General features: G+C 49.2%; 1 protein-coding gene across 2 annotated transcripts in view; it reads right to left on the minus strand.

The window, feature by feature from the left end:
* Positions 1–19,437, minus strand: part of Esyt3 (extended synaptotagmin 3) — a 50,101-nt gene extending 30,664 nt beyond the window's left edge. Inside the window, exon 1 of one of the 2 annotated variants that reach the window (XM_028869980.2) lies at positions 18,892–19,434. In XM_028869980.2, coding sequence (XP_028725813.1) covers positions 18,892–19,230 — 339 coding nt within the window. In that variant the 5' untranslated portion in view covers positions 19,231–19,434. Of the gene's footprint in view, positions 1–18,891 lie in introns of both variants that reach the window. The other variant, XM_037207867.1, reaches the window with a different exon arrangement.
* Positions 19,438–20,012: the final 575 nt, after the last annotated feature.

A 20,012-nucleotide genomic window follows, 5' to 3' on the forward strand; every position in this document is an offset into this window, starting at 1 on the left:
CCAACTCCCCGGGGTTAGTAAGCAGGTTTGCACCGTACAAATTTCATTTATTCATTTCGAGGAGGTAAGTGATAAACTTTATGTTAAAAACAACCAACAACAACAACAACAACAAAGAGAGATGAAGAACTTAGCTAAGTAAAGAGAAATTCAGAATTTTATCTGAAAATGCCACCACTCAGTGACAGCCACTTTTAACAGGGTGCCATTTTCGATGGCCACTGGGGGGTGGCTGTCACGAAATCCCTGTCCTCTCTCCTGTCCTTACTCTCAGGAGTCCCACCCAAGCCTCCCTCTCTCCAGGAAAGAGGACCCTCAGGTCTTGTCACACAGCTACCTATGTTCCTCTAGGTCCCAGCCATTTTTCCTGCTTCTGGTGAGCCGAGGGGGCAGCTGGGATAGAGGGCCGTTCCTGGTGAGCCGAGGGGGCAGCGGGGCTAGGGGGTTCCAGGCTGCAGGCTAACATCCATATGATTTGCCTCAACCCTCATGGTATCCCCTGCACCTCTCAGTCCAACCACCCACCTTCCCACAACGGTCCTGCACATGCCGGTTCCCGGGGTGTCAAACAGCCCCCCTCACCCATCCCTGTTCTCTTGGACTGCTGTTGTTTCTCATTTCTGGGTTACCAAGGTAGAGGACAGATGTCCCTCTTGGGTGTCTGATGGTTCTCCAGTGTAGAACTCAGTGCACTTTATGACAGCCCATTAGTCTCCTCTCCTCTCCTTAGCAGCCTGGAAATGTATGGCTCCCTGCCAGCAGCCTGCCCCTAGCATAGGAATGTCTAATAAACATGGAATGGAATGACATGGAAGAACACTGAATGAATGCATGCAGGCATGAAGGTAAGCTTCTTGCTCTCCAGGCTCAGGCTGATGAAGGAAACAGGTGAGAACAGACCACCTGGGCATGGGGTCAGGACTGAGACAGGAGAAAGGGACCAGGAAAGTTCAGCTTCAGTCGGGTCCTTACTGGCACGACTTCTTTGCTGGACCATTCCCTCTCCATCCCAAGCTACTGTACTTCCTGCTCTGGCACACTCTGGGTGTGAATCCTTCCACATTCCCGGCCCAGGTGGGTCTCCATCCTTGGGAGCTGAGCTGTTCTGCCTCTGGACCCTGGAGGCCGATCCAGTTTGGCAGGTCCAACGCTGGCCACCCGTGGGAGCTGGTCAGATGTCGATTCCTAAGGCTGGCACCTCCTGAATCAGAGTGTGTTGGGGTGGGGCCCTCTGACTTATTTTTAACAAGTTCCTGGGGTGATTCTGGAGCAGTCAGGGCTGGCTGTGAGATATCAATGCACAGCCCACGCTTTGTGTTAAGGTGACCCACACCCATCCTGAAAGAGTGGGAGCAGCAAAATGAAGTTGCCATGGTCTCTCACAGCTTACCAAACCTGCCTTTGAGGCTCTCTACCAAGAGGCTTCTCCACCAATGGTTTGAACCCCCACCAAGGACAGCAATTCAGTCTAAGAAAACAAGACCACCATGGTGTCCATGCTCCCGGAAGACTCCTCAGCCTGAATTGACCCTGGAGAGCCGACACACAGGAGCCGATACTCTGTGCCCAGTGAACAAAAGACAGAAGTCTGACACTAGCAAGCTCTGATGTGGAAAAGCCAGCCAACCTCTTTCCCCATCTTTCTGAAGAAGTCTCTACCCATGCCAAATTCTCAAAGCTATTATCCTGTTTTTATCTGTGGCTTACAGAGATCTAGATCTTTAACTCTCCTTGGAAATTTTTTTAATAGGGTAAGATAAGGATATCATTCTATGTTTCTCTGTCCTGCTTCCCCTAAGGCAATCTTCCACGACCATACAGCAACTACACACACACACACACTCACACACACCACACACACACACACACACACACACACACACACACCCTTTCTATCTATGCACCCTGGAGTGTGTTTCTAGTCAAGCTTCAGCCCCATTCGCTTGTTTGCCTGTTCACACTTTCAGTTACTATGTCTTTTCAAAATGACCTACGGCAAAGTGATGATCCCCGATTGCTTTTATCTTCCGGACTTATGTAGATATTGGTAATGCATTGTTAGTCAGCGCTGCGTGACTGTGATAAAAACACCTGAGACATCCGCCTCATGGAGTCCCAGCACCCCATTTGAGGACACCGGTAACGTGCTGTACTAGCTCCCTTCCACTAAGCCTCCTCAATTTACAGGCTTCATCACCTTCCACCCACACCCCTATGGAGACCAAACTTTTGCCACAGGGCTTCGGGGGCGTCTACATCAAACCACTTCGGATCCTTGCTCTCCACAGGGACACTGACACTGTGCCACGAGAGTTCACACACCGTTTATCACATTCCTGTTTAGGATCATAAAACCTTTTCTATAAAATTCTATATACTTTATCAGCTAACTGTGTGGGTTTTGCAGTTTAAAAAGTGTTTCTGAGAGACTTTGCTGACAATTTTGAATAATTCTAATTGTTCCTTGATATTCCTAGGTTATTTTCCTAGGTTATTTGTGTTCTCTTTCTTTCTCTCTCTCTCTCTCTCTCTCTCTCTCTCTCTCTCTCTCTCTCTCTCTCTCTCTCTCTCTCTCTCTCCAGGGCCTCATGAAGCCCCAAACTTGCTACATGGCTAAGGCTGGCTGTCAATTCCTGACCCTCCGTGTCCTGTGTCCACCCTCCCGGGCCAGGCATACAGATAAACACCACATCAGGCTTTCTCCTGGGTCACTGACATATATTTACCATCTCCAGTAGCATTCTTTATCTTTCTTCCTCGCTGTCCTTGTCTTTGTATATTCCCTGTACTTTGCCTAATCAGCCAGGGCCTGTGTTGATAAGCATCGGTGGAGAAATGGAGCATCTTTGCCTTGGCTTTGGCCTTCAGGGGAAGCTTCTGGGGTCTTTTTTATAAAACACATTTTACGCCGGGCGTTGGTGGCGCACGCCTTTGATCCCAGCACTCGGAGGCAGAGCCAGGCGGATCTCTGTGAGTTCGAGGCCAGCCTGGGCTACCAAGTGAGCTCCAGGAAAGGCGCAAAGCTACACAGAGAAACCCTGTCTCGAAAAAACCAAAAAAAAAAAAAAAAAAAAAAAAAAAAAAAAAAAAAAAAAAAACACATTTTACTGTTGATCTCAGGTCAGCACGCGTCAGAGTTGGGGAAGCTCTCCAATCTATGCACTTCCATTCTGCAAGAACATTAGGATGATATTCAATACCTTCTTATGTCCACTCAGATTATCATGACCTTTCATGGTTATTCCATGATTGTAGTCAGTTTAAGTGACAGTGCTTTTAAAACAGCCAGCTCTCACCCAACAAGTGGGGAACCATGCCTGATACTGGAAACACAATCAACTACCTGGAGCTATGAAGTCATGGATCTTAGAGAAGAACCTGCAACTTAACTAAACTGAACTAGACTAGACTAGACTAGGCTAAACCAGCATAATCCCTAACTACATTCTAAATATCTGTCCTTATACCCACAGATACGTGTAGTCTTCACCCTTCATCAAGGAAACTTCTCTTTGCAGCAGATGGAGACCATCACGGGAAATCACAAGCAGTCAAAATGTAGAGTCGTGGAGCCCAGTCCCAGTGGATACATCTATAAAACAACTCCTGCACTTAGTCAGCGGTCATTGCAGAAGAGGAAGGGGAGAGACTGTAAGAACCAGAGGATCAGGGAGTTTGCCTAGGGATTGTCTCTCCTGGAATGGCAAAAGCTACACCCATCAAGTCTCACCAACATGACTATCTAAACACAAGCTGAACAAGGACAACTCATAGACATGCTAAATTGGACAGAGGAAAGCCCATGATGTCTCCACCCTACCAAAGAACCACAGGCAACTAAGGAATGCTGGGAGCTGGGGAGATAGTCTTCCCCAGGGAAGATCACATCCACTGATTATCCAGTCAACTGATTATCCCTGAAAACATATACATACAAGAAACATTTATACAGACTAAGAGGTTGTATTTATGTGTTTAGAAATATATATATACATGTATCTCTACACACACACACACACACACACACACACACACACACACAAACACACAAAACAACAACAATTAAAGAAAAAGAGGCTGTAAATTGGAAAGAAAGCAAGGCAGGAGAGGTACATGGGAGGGTTTGGAGTTGGAAAAGGAAAGGGACAAGGATGTAATTATACTATTATAATATTTTTATAATTATAATTTTTAGGGAGAAATAATTAAATTTAAAAAATTAAAGAAAAAACATCTAACTCTTGGGATAAACTCCTTTTGGTGTTATGTTTTACTTGTGCCTTATATTCATGGGATTCAAAGTGATGCCTAAAAATTTTTTCTCTCTTTTTCTGTGTGTGTGTGTGTATGTGTGAGAGAGAGAGAGAGAAAGAGAGAGAGAGAGAGAGAGAGAGAGAGAGAGAGAGAGAGAGAGAGAGAAAGTCCCAGAGAAGGTATATGTGTGCACATACATGCAGAAGCCAGAGACTAACATCTGACATCTTCCTCAATCTCAAGACAGGGTCTCTCACTGAACCTGGAGCTCATTGATTCAGCTAGATTGTGGGTTCAGTTCCCAGCACCCACACAGTGGCTTACAACCATCCCTAACTCCCCCCAGGGGATCTGATGCTCTCTTCTGACCTCCCTGGGCACCAAGCACACAGATGGCGCACATAATGTACATATAAAAAAACACATGTAAAATAAAATGAATAAATCTAATAAAAAATAAATATATAGATTTGAGATTTCTATAGTTCCCTATCACTGTTTTCTATTATTTCTTTGTAGTATGAACAAAGACGGAACCTATTGGTAATTCCCCTGTAGGCTGGAACATGATTAATTTTTTTGACTGTTCCATGGGTTACTGTTATGAATGATGTCTTGCTAAAATGTTTTGCCTGGTGTTTACTTTTGGCTTGGCTGGCTCTTGTCACAGAGGGGTAGACTAGGATTTCCAACCCCACTGCTGGTCCATCTACTTCCTCACGCCAGCTGCCGACTTCGATTTCAGCTCTGTATTGTGCAATCACTGTGTCCATGACGACATCTAATTATCGCCCTTTACGAGCGTGTGTCAGCTCCTTGCCTTCAGACTTGCATTAAACTCCACTTTGGCTAACACGACAGCTGCTCTTCAAGTCTGCTTTAGTTGCCAAATTGCTCGGCTCTCTATTTTTCCTATACTATTCTCAACATTTAAAAAGAAAGATTTCGAATTGTGTAGATGTATGTGTGCAGGTGGAATATGTGTACATGGATGTCGCGTCTGAGGAGGCAGCAGAGAGTTGGGGTTACAGGTAGCTGTGGGCCACCAGACATGGATGCTGGGAACTGAGCTCAGGGGCCGTGCATAAACAGTAACTTCTCATAATTGCAGTACTCTCTCTCCAGCCCTCAACCTTTTTTTTTCCCCTCAAGTTTTTCTTTCATTAGCTTATGTAAAATAAACTTTGGAGCTGGCAGGATGGCTCAGTGGGTAAAGACACCTGCCACTAAGCCTGATGATCTGAATTCAACCTGAAGCTCATGGTAGAAGGAGAGAACCAACGCTCCCAAGTTATCTTCTGACCTCCACACAAGTTCACACATGGAGGTGGGGGGAGGGGGAGGGAGCACACAAATAAGTAAATAAATAGAAATGTAATTTTAAAAAGCCTCTAAAAAACAGGTTTCTGATGGTATTTTTAATTGTCCTTGCTGTTTCTTTCTCTTCCTCCACAACCTTCCCTCCCTTGTGCTCGCTCACCCCAGAGTCGCCTTCACTTTCACATCATGTGTGCCTTTTATGTCCCCTCCCCTTTCTTAACCCTCCCGCTCCCGCTCATGGACTCCTGTCACAGTCTACACCTGCTCTCACAAACCTTCATTTGCATAAATACAAACATTGATTGTCAGGATCCACTCTGAGACAGCACGTGCTTTTTGTCTTCCCGAGACTAGGTCACCTCGCTTAACACCTTCCAGTTCCACCCATGTCCCTGCAATTCTAATAATTCCATTTTCCTTAAGACCCGAGTAAAATCCTATTGTGTACATACGCCACTTTTTCCTTATCTATCACCTGTCGGTAGGCTAGATGTCCAGGTTGGTTCCATTTCTTTGTGACTGCTCTCCCCTGCCAGGAAACCTTCAGACTAAAGATGGGACCTAGCTCTAAACCTGGTCAACAGCGCCGATCCAGAATCTGGGGAAGGCCTGGGTTCCTGAGATGAACGATCTTTTGAACCCAGTTGGGATCAGCCGTTGGAAAGCTGGCTTTCCCAGGCAGCTGATGCCAAGGTGCCAGCAGAGCTGACCAAGGCAGGCTAGCCAGGAAGTGGAGCACCAGCAGCCTGAGCACTTCGGTCACCATGGAAACAGCAGGGAGCCACAGCCCAAGCTCAAGAGCCATTGGGCATTCTCTTGACATGTTTAGGGGCAGCAGAACCCACAGGAAAACATCCCTCACCCCTGGGCCTTTTCACAGCAAGGGTTTCATGTGCATCTCCCCTGAGCTTGCTGAAGCACCAGGATAAGGTCTAGAGAGATGATATTTTAGTTTTTATTCTTACCTGACTCTCTCTCTCGTCTCTCCTCTGTGTGTGTGTGTGTGTGTGTGTGTGTGTGTGTGTTTTTTTTTTCTTTTTCTTTTTCTTTTTTTCTTGTGTGTGTGTGTGTGTGTGTGTGTAAAAGCCATATAGTGAGGTCTGGCAAAGAGACCCAATCTGAGCCTCTGTTTTGTCTTTTCTTACTGAGGAACAGAGAGCAGCAGAGGAAGATGGCGTCTCAACACGGGACAGTCCTAAAACCACAGAGGGATGATAATATGAATTGTCTTTCTTTTATAGTTATGTAACATCCCTAAGTTCAGTTTCCAACAATGAAAACTGAAATGGGTTCAATGCTGCCCCTTTTCGTGATTCCTAGCTTGACTAAATGGGATAGTGCCTACAGGGTGCTCAGGACCCTTTATGACCTGGAGGAAGTACCCTAGAAGTGGCGACTGGTACCAGAAGTTATGAAAGCCTGTCCCTGGACTGTGTGTCCCTGTCTGTCCCACCCAGGATCCAGCTGAATATCCTGGCAGCTCCACTTTGAGGAATACCGCTGACTGACAAGGGAGAGCGGATAGAGAGGGAGAGCACACAGTTCTCTCAGAGGAGGAGACACAGTTAGTAGTTGCGCTCCTGGCTCTGCCCATTGGCTGAGAGATCTGTGCCCCAGACACACACACAGTCACCGACAGGCTAGCCCACAGCCACAAGGGCTGTAGGAAACCCTGCCCAATGGAGGTGCCACATAGTGAGGCCCAGCAAAGGACCCAAAGGGAGCCTCCATTTTGTCTTTTCTTTCTGAGGAGCAGAGAGCAGCAGCAAAGGAAGATGTCAGCTCAACGCGGGACAGAGTCCTAAAGTCACCCAACTTCTGCTCCAAGGCTCCAGGAAGCTGAGTCTCCTGGATCATTCCGGAAATGTTCTCAGACATTTATATAAAATCAAAACTGGAAATTTCCTGGGAATCTCCTTAAGCTGGGGGTCTCTGCTGAGCCCTCAGGAATTCTGATTCCGGAAGGCAGACCACGGCACCTTTACCAAGAGTCCCCTGCCATGGCTCTGATCTTGGTGGAAGGCAGGAAAGAATGAGGAGGCGTGGCTCTCCTGACTGCGGTTGTGGGGGAGTCTCCTTGGACCCCAGAAGGAGGAAGCTCCTCTGCTGCCTCTGGCCATGGCTCCCTAGTCACTGCCTGGGTCTCCAGCTCTCCTGGGTGACACTGCTGTCACTAAGAGCTTCTCTGGGCCTCAGTTCGTTTATAAGGTTCTTCCGGGAAGAGCTGGAAGGTAAACCCTGGAACATTAATGCTGTGATTTTGCTTGGCTCTGGGGCTGCCCCTCCACATGAAAGGTGGGATACCCCACCAGAAAGAACTAATGGAAAGTGTGGCCAAGAGCTTAGAGGAGCAGGCTCTGGCCCTGATCTTCAGCTCTGGGTTCTCACAGGGGTGAGCCTGTTCATTCCTGCTCCATCATGTACCCGATCCAAGGATATGGAAGTGAACCTACTTCTAAGCAGGCCAGGGTGCTGGCCTGCTTCATCCCCAAGAAATGTGTGCATTATCCCCATTGATGTGCCTCAGGCAAGAATGTGTCCCTAGAATAGGCCTGGTGCATGGCCCAGCTACCAGGACCATTCCTGGGGTGCATTCGGAAGTCAGAAGGTCAGAGAACAATTTGAGGGAGTCAGTTCTCTCCTTGCACCATATGGGTCCTGGGAATCAAGTTCATGTCATGTGCTCAAGCCTGGCAGCCTATGCCTGACCACAGGCTGGTATTTTTACCAACAACAGTTTGGCCAGGGACTAGAGGAAACAGGAGCTCAAGGAGAGAAACTGAGTCAGCAAGCTGAGGTTCAAGTCAAATCCCCAAGCAGACAGAGCCCACCTAAGACACTGTGTCCATCGTTAGGTGGAGATGTCTGAAATCTACCTACTAAAGCCTTTAGGAACAATGGGGTTCAAAGCAGTGAGGAAACAGAGCCCGGAGTAACAGTTAGATCCCACCAGACACACTGCAGGAGCTTTGCACCCTCTCGGGAGGAGGCAGGGCACTGGAGGAGACATCACTTAAAGGACTTTCCTGTATACACACACACACACACACACACACACACACACACACACACACACGCTGATGCTGCAGCTACCCCCATCTCATGTTCAGATGAGACGAGACCCACACATTTTGGGTGCTGTACAGAGATGTCCTGCAAAGGCTGGCCCTCAGGCTGCCCCGTCTGGGACTAGAGGCCACACCCCAGGGGCTGATCCAGTGGCTTTCCTAGGAAAGCAATCCTCTTTTACTAATTTTTCTCACCAGGCAGCACAGCCTCCCCCTTTTTGTTAGGAGGCAAATATTTAGCCATGAAAACTACTTCCATTTTAACTTTTTGTTTTGAGACAGAGCTCACTAAGTAAGTCCAGGCTGGACTCAAACTCTCTGCCCTCCTGCCCGGCCCCCCTTGAGTCCTGAGATTACAGGTGTGCGACACACCTGGCTGACAACTACTTTTAAATTGCCCCTTTCTGCTTTAAATTACCCTGCTAAACATGCTTTCAGAGAAATAATTGCCCTGCCAACCTGTCTGGCACTATCCTGTAATCCACAGGATCTTAATAACACACCCAGCTAGCAAACTGGTCTAAACCAGCTAGGCCCAACAACAGAAAGATTGATCAGCTGGAACTCCAATAGTGGCCATCAATGACCAGAGAGATGCCCAGCAGCTTGCTAAGGATTAGGGCTCAGAGCTGTCCACAAAGCAGGTTTTCTCATACGCGATGTGTACATGTTATGTGTGTGTGCATGTGTATGGGGACCAGAGGTTAACACTGGGTGTCTTCCCCACCTCTTTAAGCTTGTGGATTTTTTAGTATTTATTTAATTTATGTGTATGTGTATGTGCCTGAATGCATAAATGTGCATAGTGTGCATGCTGGCACCCGTGTAGCTCAGAAGAGGCCTTGAGTCCCCTGGAACTAGAGTGGCAGACGGTTGGGAGCTGCCCTGTGGGTGCTGGTCACCGAACCCGGCTCCTCTGCAAGAGCAGTAAGCACTCTTAACCACTGAGCCATCTCTCCAGCCCCCACTTCATTTTTTGAGACAAGGCTTCTCCCTCAATCTGAGGTTCACCATTTGACTCCCCAGCAAGCTCCAGGGGTCTACCTGCTCCACCCCAGCACCGGGGGGACAGCCATATCTGCTGCCAATCTCAGTTTTTACGTGGGTGCTGAGGCTCTGAGCTCAGGTTCTTATGCTTACATGGCAAGCACTTGACCTACTGAGCCATCCCCCAGCCCCAGAGCCGCTTTCCTAGGAGACCTCAGTGATAGTGTGAGTTGCTAGGAAGGTCTATGCTCTACACAGGTTTGATAATACCTAGAGGTTAAAAAATATTATTTTCTTGCTCATTAGACTAATAAAGGCCCAAAATAATAGTCACTGAGGCTGATGAGGCAACAATGAAGTGGATGAAAGTCCTTTTAAAATGTCCTTAAGTTTTAAATGGACACAGTATCAAACTGCCTTCTGTGTACTTATCTTATACCCATAGCTCAGTAAAATTCTCAGCCCTCATCAGAGGAACTTCTTGCAGTGGGGAGCGGTTAATACAGAGACCCACAACTGTCCAAGTGCAGAGAGTGAGTGTTGCTGGAGTGCTCAGCCTTAAATGGTCATCCACTTCATCCCCTCTTATCCCCAGGGTTCGGGGACACCGCAGAAGAAGGGCAAAGGGATTGCAGGAGTCCAGCGGCGAGAGCTGCTGCACACGGTGTCTCTTGAACGTGACAGGAACAGTGCACTCAAAGCGCACAGCCCCTGTGGTGGCCTGAACAAGACCTGCACAAGATCAAGCTGGTCCAAGCTGGCATGGATGGGGAAGGGGGTCAGGAATCCTACCCCTAGCTGAGGAGCCATTGGAAGTTGAAAGCTGCTGCATCAGGCACAGTTAGTTTGCTTCAGGGGTATTGACATGCTCTAGTGCAGTAGTTCTCAACCTGTGGGTCGTGACCCCTCTGGGGGGCATTGAATGACCCTTTCACGGGGGTCACCTAAGACCATTAGAAAACACAGACATTTACATTATGATTCATAACAGTAGCAAAATTACAGTTATGAAGTAGCAATGAAAATATTTTATGGTTGGGGTCAACACAGCATGACCCTGTATTAAGGGTCTCAGCATTAGGAGGGTTGAGAACCACTGCTCCAGTGAATGGTCCTACAATCGTGTATACAGGCAGCACTAACTAGATTTCATGGCTCTCACATCTCATCAAAGAACCTTCTTTTTGCAGCAGACAAAGAAAACAAGAGAGATCCATAGCCAGATGGATCTTATGTAGAGAATAAGTGGCCATGGGTGCCTAGCCCCAAATGGGATATCTATACCATGACCCCACACCTAAGGCTCAGGGAACATTGTAAGAGCCAGAGGACAAGGCCTGCTCCATGACAGTTTCTTCTGGACAGGACAGGGATGTTGCTCCCATGCCTGCCAGTAATATGGCTGCCTGCACAAGACCTGCAAAGAGCCAACATGGATACAAGAAAAGGCCCAACCCTAGACAGAGAGCTAGAGAGGCAGCCAGTGGCTGCCGAGGGAGGGAGAACAAGTTTTGTTTTGTTCTTTTTTTCTTTTCTTTTCTTTCTTCTTTTTTTTCCTCAAGAATGAGACCCCAATCCTAAGGGATCAGCCTTAAACACATGCAAATAAGGGCAACACTAATTGAACCCATTAGGGTGTATGTCTGCGTCTGCGTCTGTGTCTGTGTGTGTAAAACAAATACATATAGACAACGAGGTTCTGAATTCAAGAGGGGTGTGGAGTTGGGGAGGAACTGGACGGGGAAGAGAAGCCCTGAGCCAGGAGCTGAGGGAACAGAAGAGCAGCAGCAGCCTTGCCTTAGAAGAGATTCAGTCTGGAGGAAAGTCAGACACTCTGGAAGGTGCAAATCAGTGTGGGAGCGAGGAGGTGGGAGAACATTGAGGGAGCCTGAGCCCCAGACGCCAGACCTGAGGGTAATTCAATGAGCTGGGCCTGCAGGTAAGTTATGGGAGACTCAGACCGTAGGTCACAGGGAGAAACTCCAGGCAGTCCTAGGAACCTTAGCTGGCCATATGGAGGGGGGTTGGAACGTGAAAACACACCATCGATGTTAAAGAAATGGTTAAGGAACTTACGGTATAGTCACATCGTGGAAGGCATAGTTACTAACGGTGTTCTTAGACAGTGTTTGTGATAGGCTAAGACTATAAAAAATAATGGTGCTGGAGAGAACGGCTCAGAGCTGAGAGAGCACCGACTGCTCTTGTAGAGAACCCAAGTTTGACCCTCAGCACCCACATGGTGGCTCACGACCACTGTAACTCTAGTTTCAGGGGACCTGTCACACCCTACTGGTCTCCAAGGGCATCAGGCATGCACATGATACACATATATACATACATACATACATACATACATACATACATACGAGCGAACACTCACGCATATCAAATAAAAATAAATATTCTTTTAAAAGAATATTTAAAAATAAGGCAAGGTACAAGTTTGTTTTGCTTTTAGCTTTCACATACCATCCGTGCACATTAGGGCACTCAAGTAGAGTCATGTATCTCCGAGTGGAGGATCTGTGTGTTTTCTAAGTCTATCTTTTGTACCTTCCACATACATTTGCTTTCATAGCTAAGAAAGCCAGATTTTTGAACTAGTTTATAACCAGTATTAAAATATTAAGCAGTAAACACAAAAGAAAAACAAATAGTGAGTGACTACTTGAAAAAGTGTGTAACATCCTTAGCCATTGGGAAAGACAGATGAAAATTACTTCCAGATTCCACTGCATGCTACTCAGAATGACTGTCATCAAGACAAGTGACAAACGCTGGCACACGAGGATGTGGGGAAAGAGGAAACGTATCCACCGCCCGTGGGAGGGTAAACTTGTGCAGCTACTGTGTAAATCAGTGGGAAGGTTTCTTAGGAAAAACTAAAACTAAAACTACCAGGAGTGGCAGCTGTGACCTCTCCTGGGTCTACACCAGAAGTAGGCAGACCACAGTAATACTTGCCCATCTATGTTTATTGTTGCAGTGTTCACAATGGCCGGGAAATAGAATTTGCCAGAAGGACAGATAAAGAAAGCATGGTACATATGTGTATATGCAGCCATAAAGAAAGATAAATTCAAGACATTTACAGGAAAATATGGAAAACATTATGTTAAGTGAAGTAAGCCAGACTCGGACAAATACCACAGCTGCTTTCACATGTGTAGTTTAGATTTAAAATTACACATAGGGTGTATGTAAATGTATGTATTGGTATGTGTGGTCATGAAACCAGAAGGGGGATCATGGCGGGGGAAGAGATCTTAATGGAGTGGAGGAAAAGGAGATAACAGAACACACGTGACATGGGAGCAGGGTGCCGGGAAGTAAGGGAACCAGTGAGAGGGAGCAGGGACCCCACGGGAGGGCAGAGGGGAGGCAAATGACGAGGACAAAGCAGAATGGCACATATAATGAAAAGGCCACAACGTATTCTAACCTTAAAATCTGAAAACAATTAAAACTTTGAAGGGGATTTTTTTTTTTTAATTAAAAATAAGCATGTGCAAAGGGGTGGGTGGGGGATTATGGGATTCTGAAATGGTCCAGAGAAGTTCTTGGGTTTCAAGGACAGATGTCACATAGGCTTCTTGGGCAGGAGTGGCCCTGTCTTGGTGCAGAGATAGAGTGTGTGAGACCTAGACCCTGGGTCCCCATGAGACTAGAGGGCCAAAGCTCATGTCCTCAGTTGGAGTACAGGGTGTGTCAAAAAAACGTTGCTTTGTCCCTATAGCAGGTCCCATGGGAGTTTGGGGTGGGGTGGGGGACAACCAGGCATATCTTTAATCCTGCCTCAATATTTACTGAAGAGGAGGAAGAGGAGGAAAAAGTTAGTACTTCTGGTACCTGTGAGCAGCTCTGTACTGAAGTTCTAGGTTCCCAGAGATTAGAAATCCCTGGGGCTCAGCTGGGAGGAGGCACTGTGTGTGCAGGGAGGAGGTGAAGATGAATCTAATACCATTTGGATTTGAAGTGTCCCTGAATAGGCCCACGTTCTGGCAGCCTTAATCTCCAGGGCAGCAGGGTTCAGAGGCGGGGCTTTGAGGAAGTGACCGGATCATAGGGGCTCTGACTTCAGGAATGGATTAATCCCGGTAGATTCATAGATGGCATTACTGGGAGATGATGGAAGCGTTAGGAGGCGGGGCCTGGATGGAGGAAGCAGATCACTGGAGGCATGCTTTGATGGATGTGTATTGTCCCACCCCTTCCTCTCAGGGTGAGGAGCCTATGCCACGGGCTCCCACTGCCAAGATATACTGCCTAACCTTTAGCCTGAATTTCATGGATCCAGAACCACTGAGTTAATGAGACAAAATAAAACCTTCCTCCAAAAACTGTTTCCTAAGGTGTTTGTCACGTGATAAAACGAAGGTAGGCGTGGGTGCTCAAACCCTGTTCACCAATACAGCTGGATTGTGGCCCTCACGCTGCGACCCTCACAGTGCTTCATGAGGAAGCTCATACTTCCCTGAGTTACCAGGGACATTCCCACAGAAGTGCCACCTCTGCTTGCTTCTGGGGTGCTGCATCAGGAGCCTGAGGAAGTTAGCAATCAGCTTCCGTTCCTCTCAGTCCAGTGGGGAGGGACCTGCAACAGGGGAGGGCAGAGGCTCTTCTCACCCACGGCACTAATCTGCCTCTACCATGTGACCTCCTTGTCACTCAGGTCTTCGGGCACCCGCTTGCAGGAGAAGTTGCCCCAGACACTCCTGTCCGAGCATGAATCAGGACTTCAAAATGAAGGCACGGGCAGTCTCAAGTGGATTTGAATTTTTGTGAAATACTGTCTTAGAATCTGCATCTTAAGTGACCAAACCTGTGGGAGGCTTTGGGCCCAGGGTCCCCCACCCTCACCACAGTCCTCAACTCTACTCCATAGTGCCTCTTCTAGGAAGGTTTTCCAGGCCATTCCCCACCTGCTCTAGATCCCTCCCCCAAACTGCTCAGAACTTTGGACTTCTGATATGTCTTAGAATAGATTGTTCCCTGGGCCTACATCCCCCCACTGCGTGATGGTTCCTCAGAGGCAGAGACCATGGCACACTTAGATCTGTGGCTCATCCTGCAGAACTGGGCCTCCACATTGCAAGCCCTCTATAAATATCTGCTGACTGAGTAGAGGATGAACACACAGATACCTGAAATCCCTGTGCTGGGCTTGGAGGAAAAGGACACCCACACGCTGTCACAATTATTGCCCAATCCCGGCCTAGGACATGGTAAGCCCGTGAAGCATCACCAAGACATGGAACAGAGACACAAAGGACACGACTTAGCCCTGCCTCCTCTTCTCTCCTGAGGACAGGCCCAACTCCAAATGTCTTGTATGACTTCTTAGGGCTGTGGACAGCCCTCTGGTTCCACATGGCCTTCAACTGCTTCCATGGCACTGGCTGCAACATCAAGTTTGCAGGCTCATTTGAGAGTGCCCAGGATCACTGCATTGACTTCCTCTCATTAACAGAACCATCAGGGAAGACAGACAGGAAGGAGTGGGTCCTGGCCGAGGGGGGTGGGGGGTGGGGAGTTGGGGGGAGGGAGACACCGACGACGACGATGACGACGGCTCCATACTCCTCCCACAGTAAGAATGCCTGATGGTCAGCCCCAGAAAAAGCAGCACTCAGGCCCCAGTTGTCTGTCTGACTGGCCAGCAGGGGTGCCGACAAGGGACAATCCAGCGATGCTGCTGCTGCCTCCACACATCCATCACTTTGAGTGGGTGGGTCGTCTTCCCTGGCTCTTACGTTGGCATCCCCAGTCACATGGAGGGTGAGTAAGAAAGATTAAGGAATAGGTCCTGGTGGGGGTGTGTGAAAGCAGAGACAAGCCGACTTGGGGTTGGTTCATGGCTAAAAGGCGTTTCCAGATGGGCATCTCCTACAGGTTCATTATTTTCAGAGGCTCAGAAGCCCTGAGATAGGTATACCCTGATGAGTGCTCGCAGACCTCCAAGTCTCCGCCTTCTCCCTCTTCACACCGGCACCAACCTGCCAGCAGTCCCACAAGGGTTAACTGTCCCGGACAAGGCTGCCAGCTGATTGCTATCAGCTGGCAGTAACAAGCTGGGCTAGACCCAGAACCACAGACAGACAAACTGCCAGTGTTTCCCACAGCTCTTTCCACTCTCTCCCCTGCCTCAGGCTATTTGCCTACCAACCGGCTCTCATCCCTCACACACCTCATCAGACTGGGAAGCAGGGGAGGCGTTCACCAGATCACTTCACTCTTTACCAAAGCAGAGCCAAAGTAAATACCTGATAAATACGGCCCATGAGTGGCTGAGTGAATGCCCTGGAAACGGGGGGACCAGTGAAGGCCCGCTCCTATGCTGTGGTGACTGGGGCAGGGCGGCCGCGAATGCTGACCCCATGGAGAGTCTTGAGGACAGAGCGAGAAGGCCCAGCTCTGAAGGCCATTGGATGACGACTCACTGTGGCACTGCAGCTGGGATCCCCAGAACCACAGGGCAGGCCCAGCAGGAGCCTGGCAAAATGAGGTTTCCCCGAGGTTCTCTGTGCACCCGTCCCCTCCTTCTCCGCTCGCTGCCGTCAGTCAGTTCCCAAAAGATACATTTCCTGCTGGGACACTTGTCCATTAGTTTAACATTGGGCAAAGGTCCTCAGGAGGCTCAGAAAACTGAGGCTCATAAGACAACAACTTACGATCACTGAACACCCACTCGCGATTGGACCGAACAAGTGCTTGATTTTGGTAGTTTTGTGGAGATAGGGTCTCATGTATCCTAGGCTGGCCTCAAACTTGCTATGTAGTTAAGGCTCACCTTAGGGTCCTGATCATCTTGTCTCTATTTCTAGAGTGCTCAGACTCTTATAGGTGTGCCTGGGTCTGGACTTGGGGTTTTCAAATATTTAACTCATTACAACCAACATGTGGAGACAGAGCTCTGGGGGTTAAGCCAACAGTGTGAAGGGTTTCCTGCTTGTTTTTGTGTTACCCTCCACGCTCCTTGGGTTCGTAAGTGGTATGTGTTCCTATTCTGAGGTAGGAAAAGAGGAAGTGAGGAAGTGAGCAGAATATTCAACCACATGGGTCCCAGTTTTCCCACCTCGTCCTTGAGGCTGGTCAAAGGGCCACATTTGCATCAGGCTGTGCATCCTTCCCAGGTGTTCATGGGAAAGTAAGCTCTTTAGCCTTGTTTCCCAGGGTCCCCAGGCATGGTGATGACCACCCAACTCTCTAAGGCAGAAAGCACCCCGGACTCCTCAGCTCCTCCCTCACTCTAGAGGCCACAGCTATCGTTCCTCTCCAGGTCACTCCTCATCACCTCCTGCTGTGCCCACTACTGCCAGGTTCAAATCATTTCCCCAGGTGGGTTGTCTACCCGGGCTTATTCCTTCCTCCTTTCTGTGGTGTCTTTCAGACCCTTCCACTGGCACCTTACGAGGGTTACAGCCTTCAGAATCTGACCCTGTCTCTCTCAGCCCTGCCCATCAACTCTGACCACACATGTTAAATAGGCCATGCACACACTGCTCCTCAGAGCACCCAGTCCATCCCTCTAGGCTGAGTTCACAAGTCTCTCTAGGCCTACAGAGCCCAGCGTAGTATCACCACCACAATCCCAAAGCTTACCTAGGATCTGGTTCTCAAAGTCAGCCAGCCACACCAGCCAAGGGAGTCTAGAAAACCCAGGCTAAGGTTAGACCTTTCCTGAGACCCTCTAGAAGGCAGGAGGCTGCAATCTAGGGACAACCTGATGTGAGAGTCAGTAAGGTGTTTCAGGCCTCTGACCCCTTGATGAAACTATTCAGGCTCTTGCTTTTGACTTACCCAGGACCTCCATAATAATTTCCTATCATGTGCCAATCTCCTGAGACTGGCATCTCTAAGACACCATCATCTTCCTCTGTGTGCCCATGACCAACTAGATCAGACCTGTTCCCATGGCTTCTACTCTAGGAACATCCTAAAGTTTCACAGTGTGTACTCTTATCAGCAAGCATTTGGCTCCCTCAACCCAAATACATTTATTTATTTATACGTACAAAGCCTTGGTGCTGATCCGCATATTAACACTAGGGGATAAATTGAACCTCCTCTCCCAAAATTTGCATGTTCTGTCCCCCCAGGACCTCAGAATGTGACTGCATTTAGAGAAAGCCTTGACAGATCTAATTAGATTAAAATAAGGCCATTAGAATGGACTTGAATGCCATGATTACTGTCTTTGTATGAAAAAGAAACACTTGGAAACAGGTACATGGAGGAGGAGCCTATGAAGACAGAAGCCATCCAAAAGCAGAGAAGAGAGCAGCCACAGAGGAAATGGACCCTGAAGATATGGCTTCATCTTGAACTCATCACCTACAGACTATGAGACACTATGTTTCTGTTGTTCAAGCCACCACGTCTGTGGTACTTTGCTTTAGCAATCCACATACAGCAAGACTTAATTTCCAAATGAGTATCAATGGGCCATTCTAACGTTTTCTTCTCAAAAGCCCACTTTAGAGGCTACTATCTCAGGCAGGTACACGGCACTTAGGTTTAGCTGGGTTTTAGAGTCCAGGCCACATGCAAAACATGCAAGCCAGAGGAAACGAGGAAGGAGTTTGGAACCTCTGCACAACTCTCCTGTGAGCCTGAGCTACAGGGAAGCAATCTGAGGAGCAGAAGCCCCCAGCACCAAAAGGGACAGATCTGTCATACAACAACCCTTGGAAATGGACTCCTTTGGACTTCCAATCCTAGGGATTGCCCAGTGTCCGTAGGCCCCACTCGAGGAGTTAAGCTGCGGGTACAGAACTTGTTTTTAAGTGAGCCAGGTGGTTCTCAGGACCAGATGCATTTGAGAAACCATAGCCAGGCCAGCCGCCACCAGGAGGCGGGTTTGTCCCTGGACTGCGAGCGTACACAAGGCCTGCGCATCCCCATGGCATAGGGAGGGAGAGACCAGTGGTCCGTGCTGCATCCTGGCCGGGCACCTCCAGCCTAGCGGATCACTCCTGCCAGCCCTCAGCTGAAGGCAACCAGAGCCAGCTGCTCCTGTCGCTGCTGTGTGTGTCCATCTATGTGTCACGCCCTGCGCTAGTTCTTTAAATCAACAAGCGAGTGCAAGAAGCGCCTTCTGTTTCCCAGTAACTTTGCGGAGTCTTGGACGCCCTGTTTTTTTACTCCTGGGTGTGGCCCGCCCCAGACTCTTCTCTGATGCCGCCGAGCTTTCACATGTATCCCCCCTCCCCCCAGCACCCCCTCCGAAGCCCACAGCCCTCCATCCAACCAGGCTCACCCAGGCCGGCAGGTGCTGACCCCGCAGCTCGCGGCTGATGAACTCGCGCTCGTGCTCTAGGAATTCGAAGGCGGCCTCCAGGCGCCCCAGCTTCCCGCGGCGGTTCCGGCGCCACCACATCCAGAGCAGGGCGCCAAGCAGCAGCCAGGTGACGCTGAGCCCCAGGTAGCCTGCCAGGTAGACCGGCGCCAGGTAGAAGAGCACGCGCGCCACGAAGCCGTAGAGCTCGGGCAGCAGCTGACCCGACAGGCGCAGCTCCGGGTTCCGTGCCCGCTGACCTCTCTGCCGGGCGTCGGGGCTGCGGGGAGCCCTCGGGGCGCAGGGCTCCTCCGCCTGCATCTCGCGGACGCCGGCTTGCCCTCTCCAGAAGCTTCACCCCAGCTCAGGTTGGAGCACTCCTATGCTTGGGCACATCTGTCCTCACCGCAGGAGGACTCCGCCGCGCGCCGCTCCTGCTCTGCCAGCCTCTCTGCGCTCGGAGCTCGGGTTCTCCCCGGCCCTGGACAGCTGAGTCTGGGAATAAGGCCAGCTGGGTGGAGCTGTAGCAACCTGGAAAATCCGGAAGTCTCCGCCACCAGGGGCGGGCCCAGGTGAAAGGGGGCGTGATCATCTTGATGTGGCTTTGAGGGCATCCTGGGATCCCAAAGTTTGTCATAGATATCAACAGTAGGGGTGCAGCTGCCACTTGGGATGGGCTAAATGCTGCTCTACGAATGGGCCCAACTGGCTTACCATGGATAAACATCACCTAAAAACTGTTCCATAAACACAGTATTATCTGGACTTGTCCCTGGGTATTACAGACCCTTCACAAACCAGGTCATCACCAGGGTGGACCTAACTCTGAGTCTGGGACCTCCAGCTGGTCTTCAGAGTCTGCGATGCCGCTCTCTTAAGCTATCTGTTAAGCCTGAACTCAGCCTCCAGCTCAGCCAAGCTGAACTTGGGACCCTCCTGTACCCCTCATCCTCAGCACCACTTTGAAACCCTCTCTAAAGGGGAGTCAGTCAGTCTGGGTCACCATTCCCGGCACCCAGAGCTTCCAGGAGCCTGACCACCTTCGCTCACAAGTCATTTGCTCTCTCGGTGCACCCAAAGAAGGCAAGTAACCCGTGAGTGGA

This window comes from Peromyscus leucopus, chromosome 7 (assembly GCF_004664715.2).
Source record: "Peromyscus leucopus breed LL Stock chromosome 7, UCI_PerLeu_2.1, whole genome shotgun sequence".
In the NCBI taxonomy this organism is placed as follows: Eukaryota; Metazoa; Chordata; class Mammalia; order Rodentia; family Cricetidae; genus Peromyscus; species Peromyscus leucopus.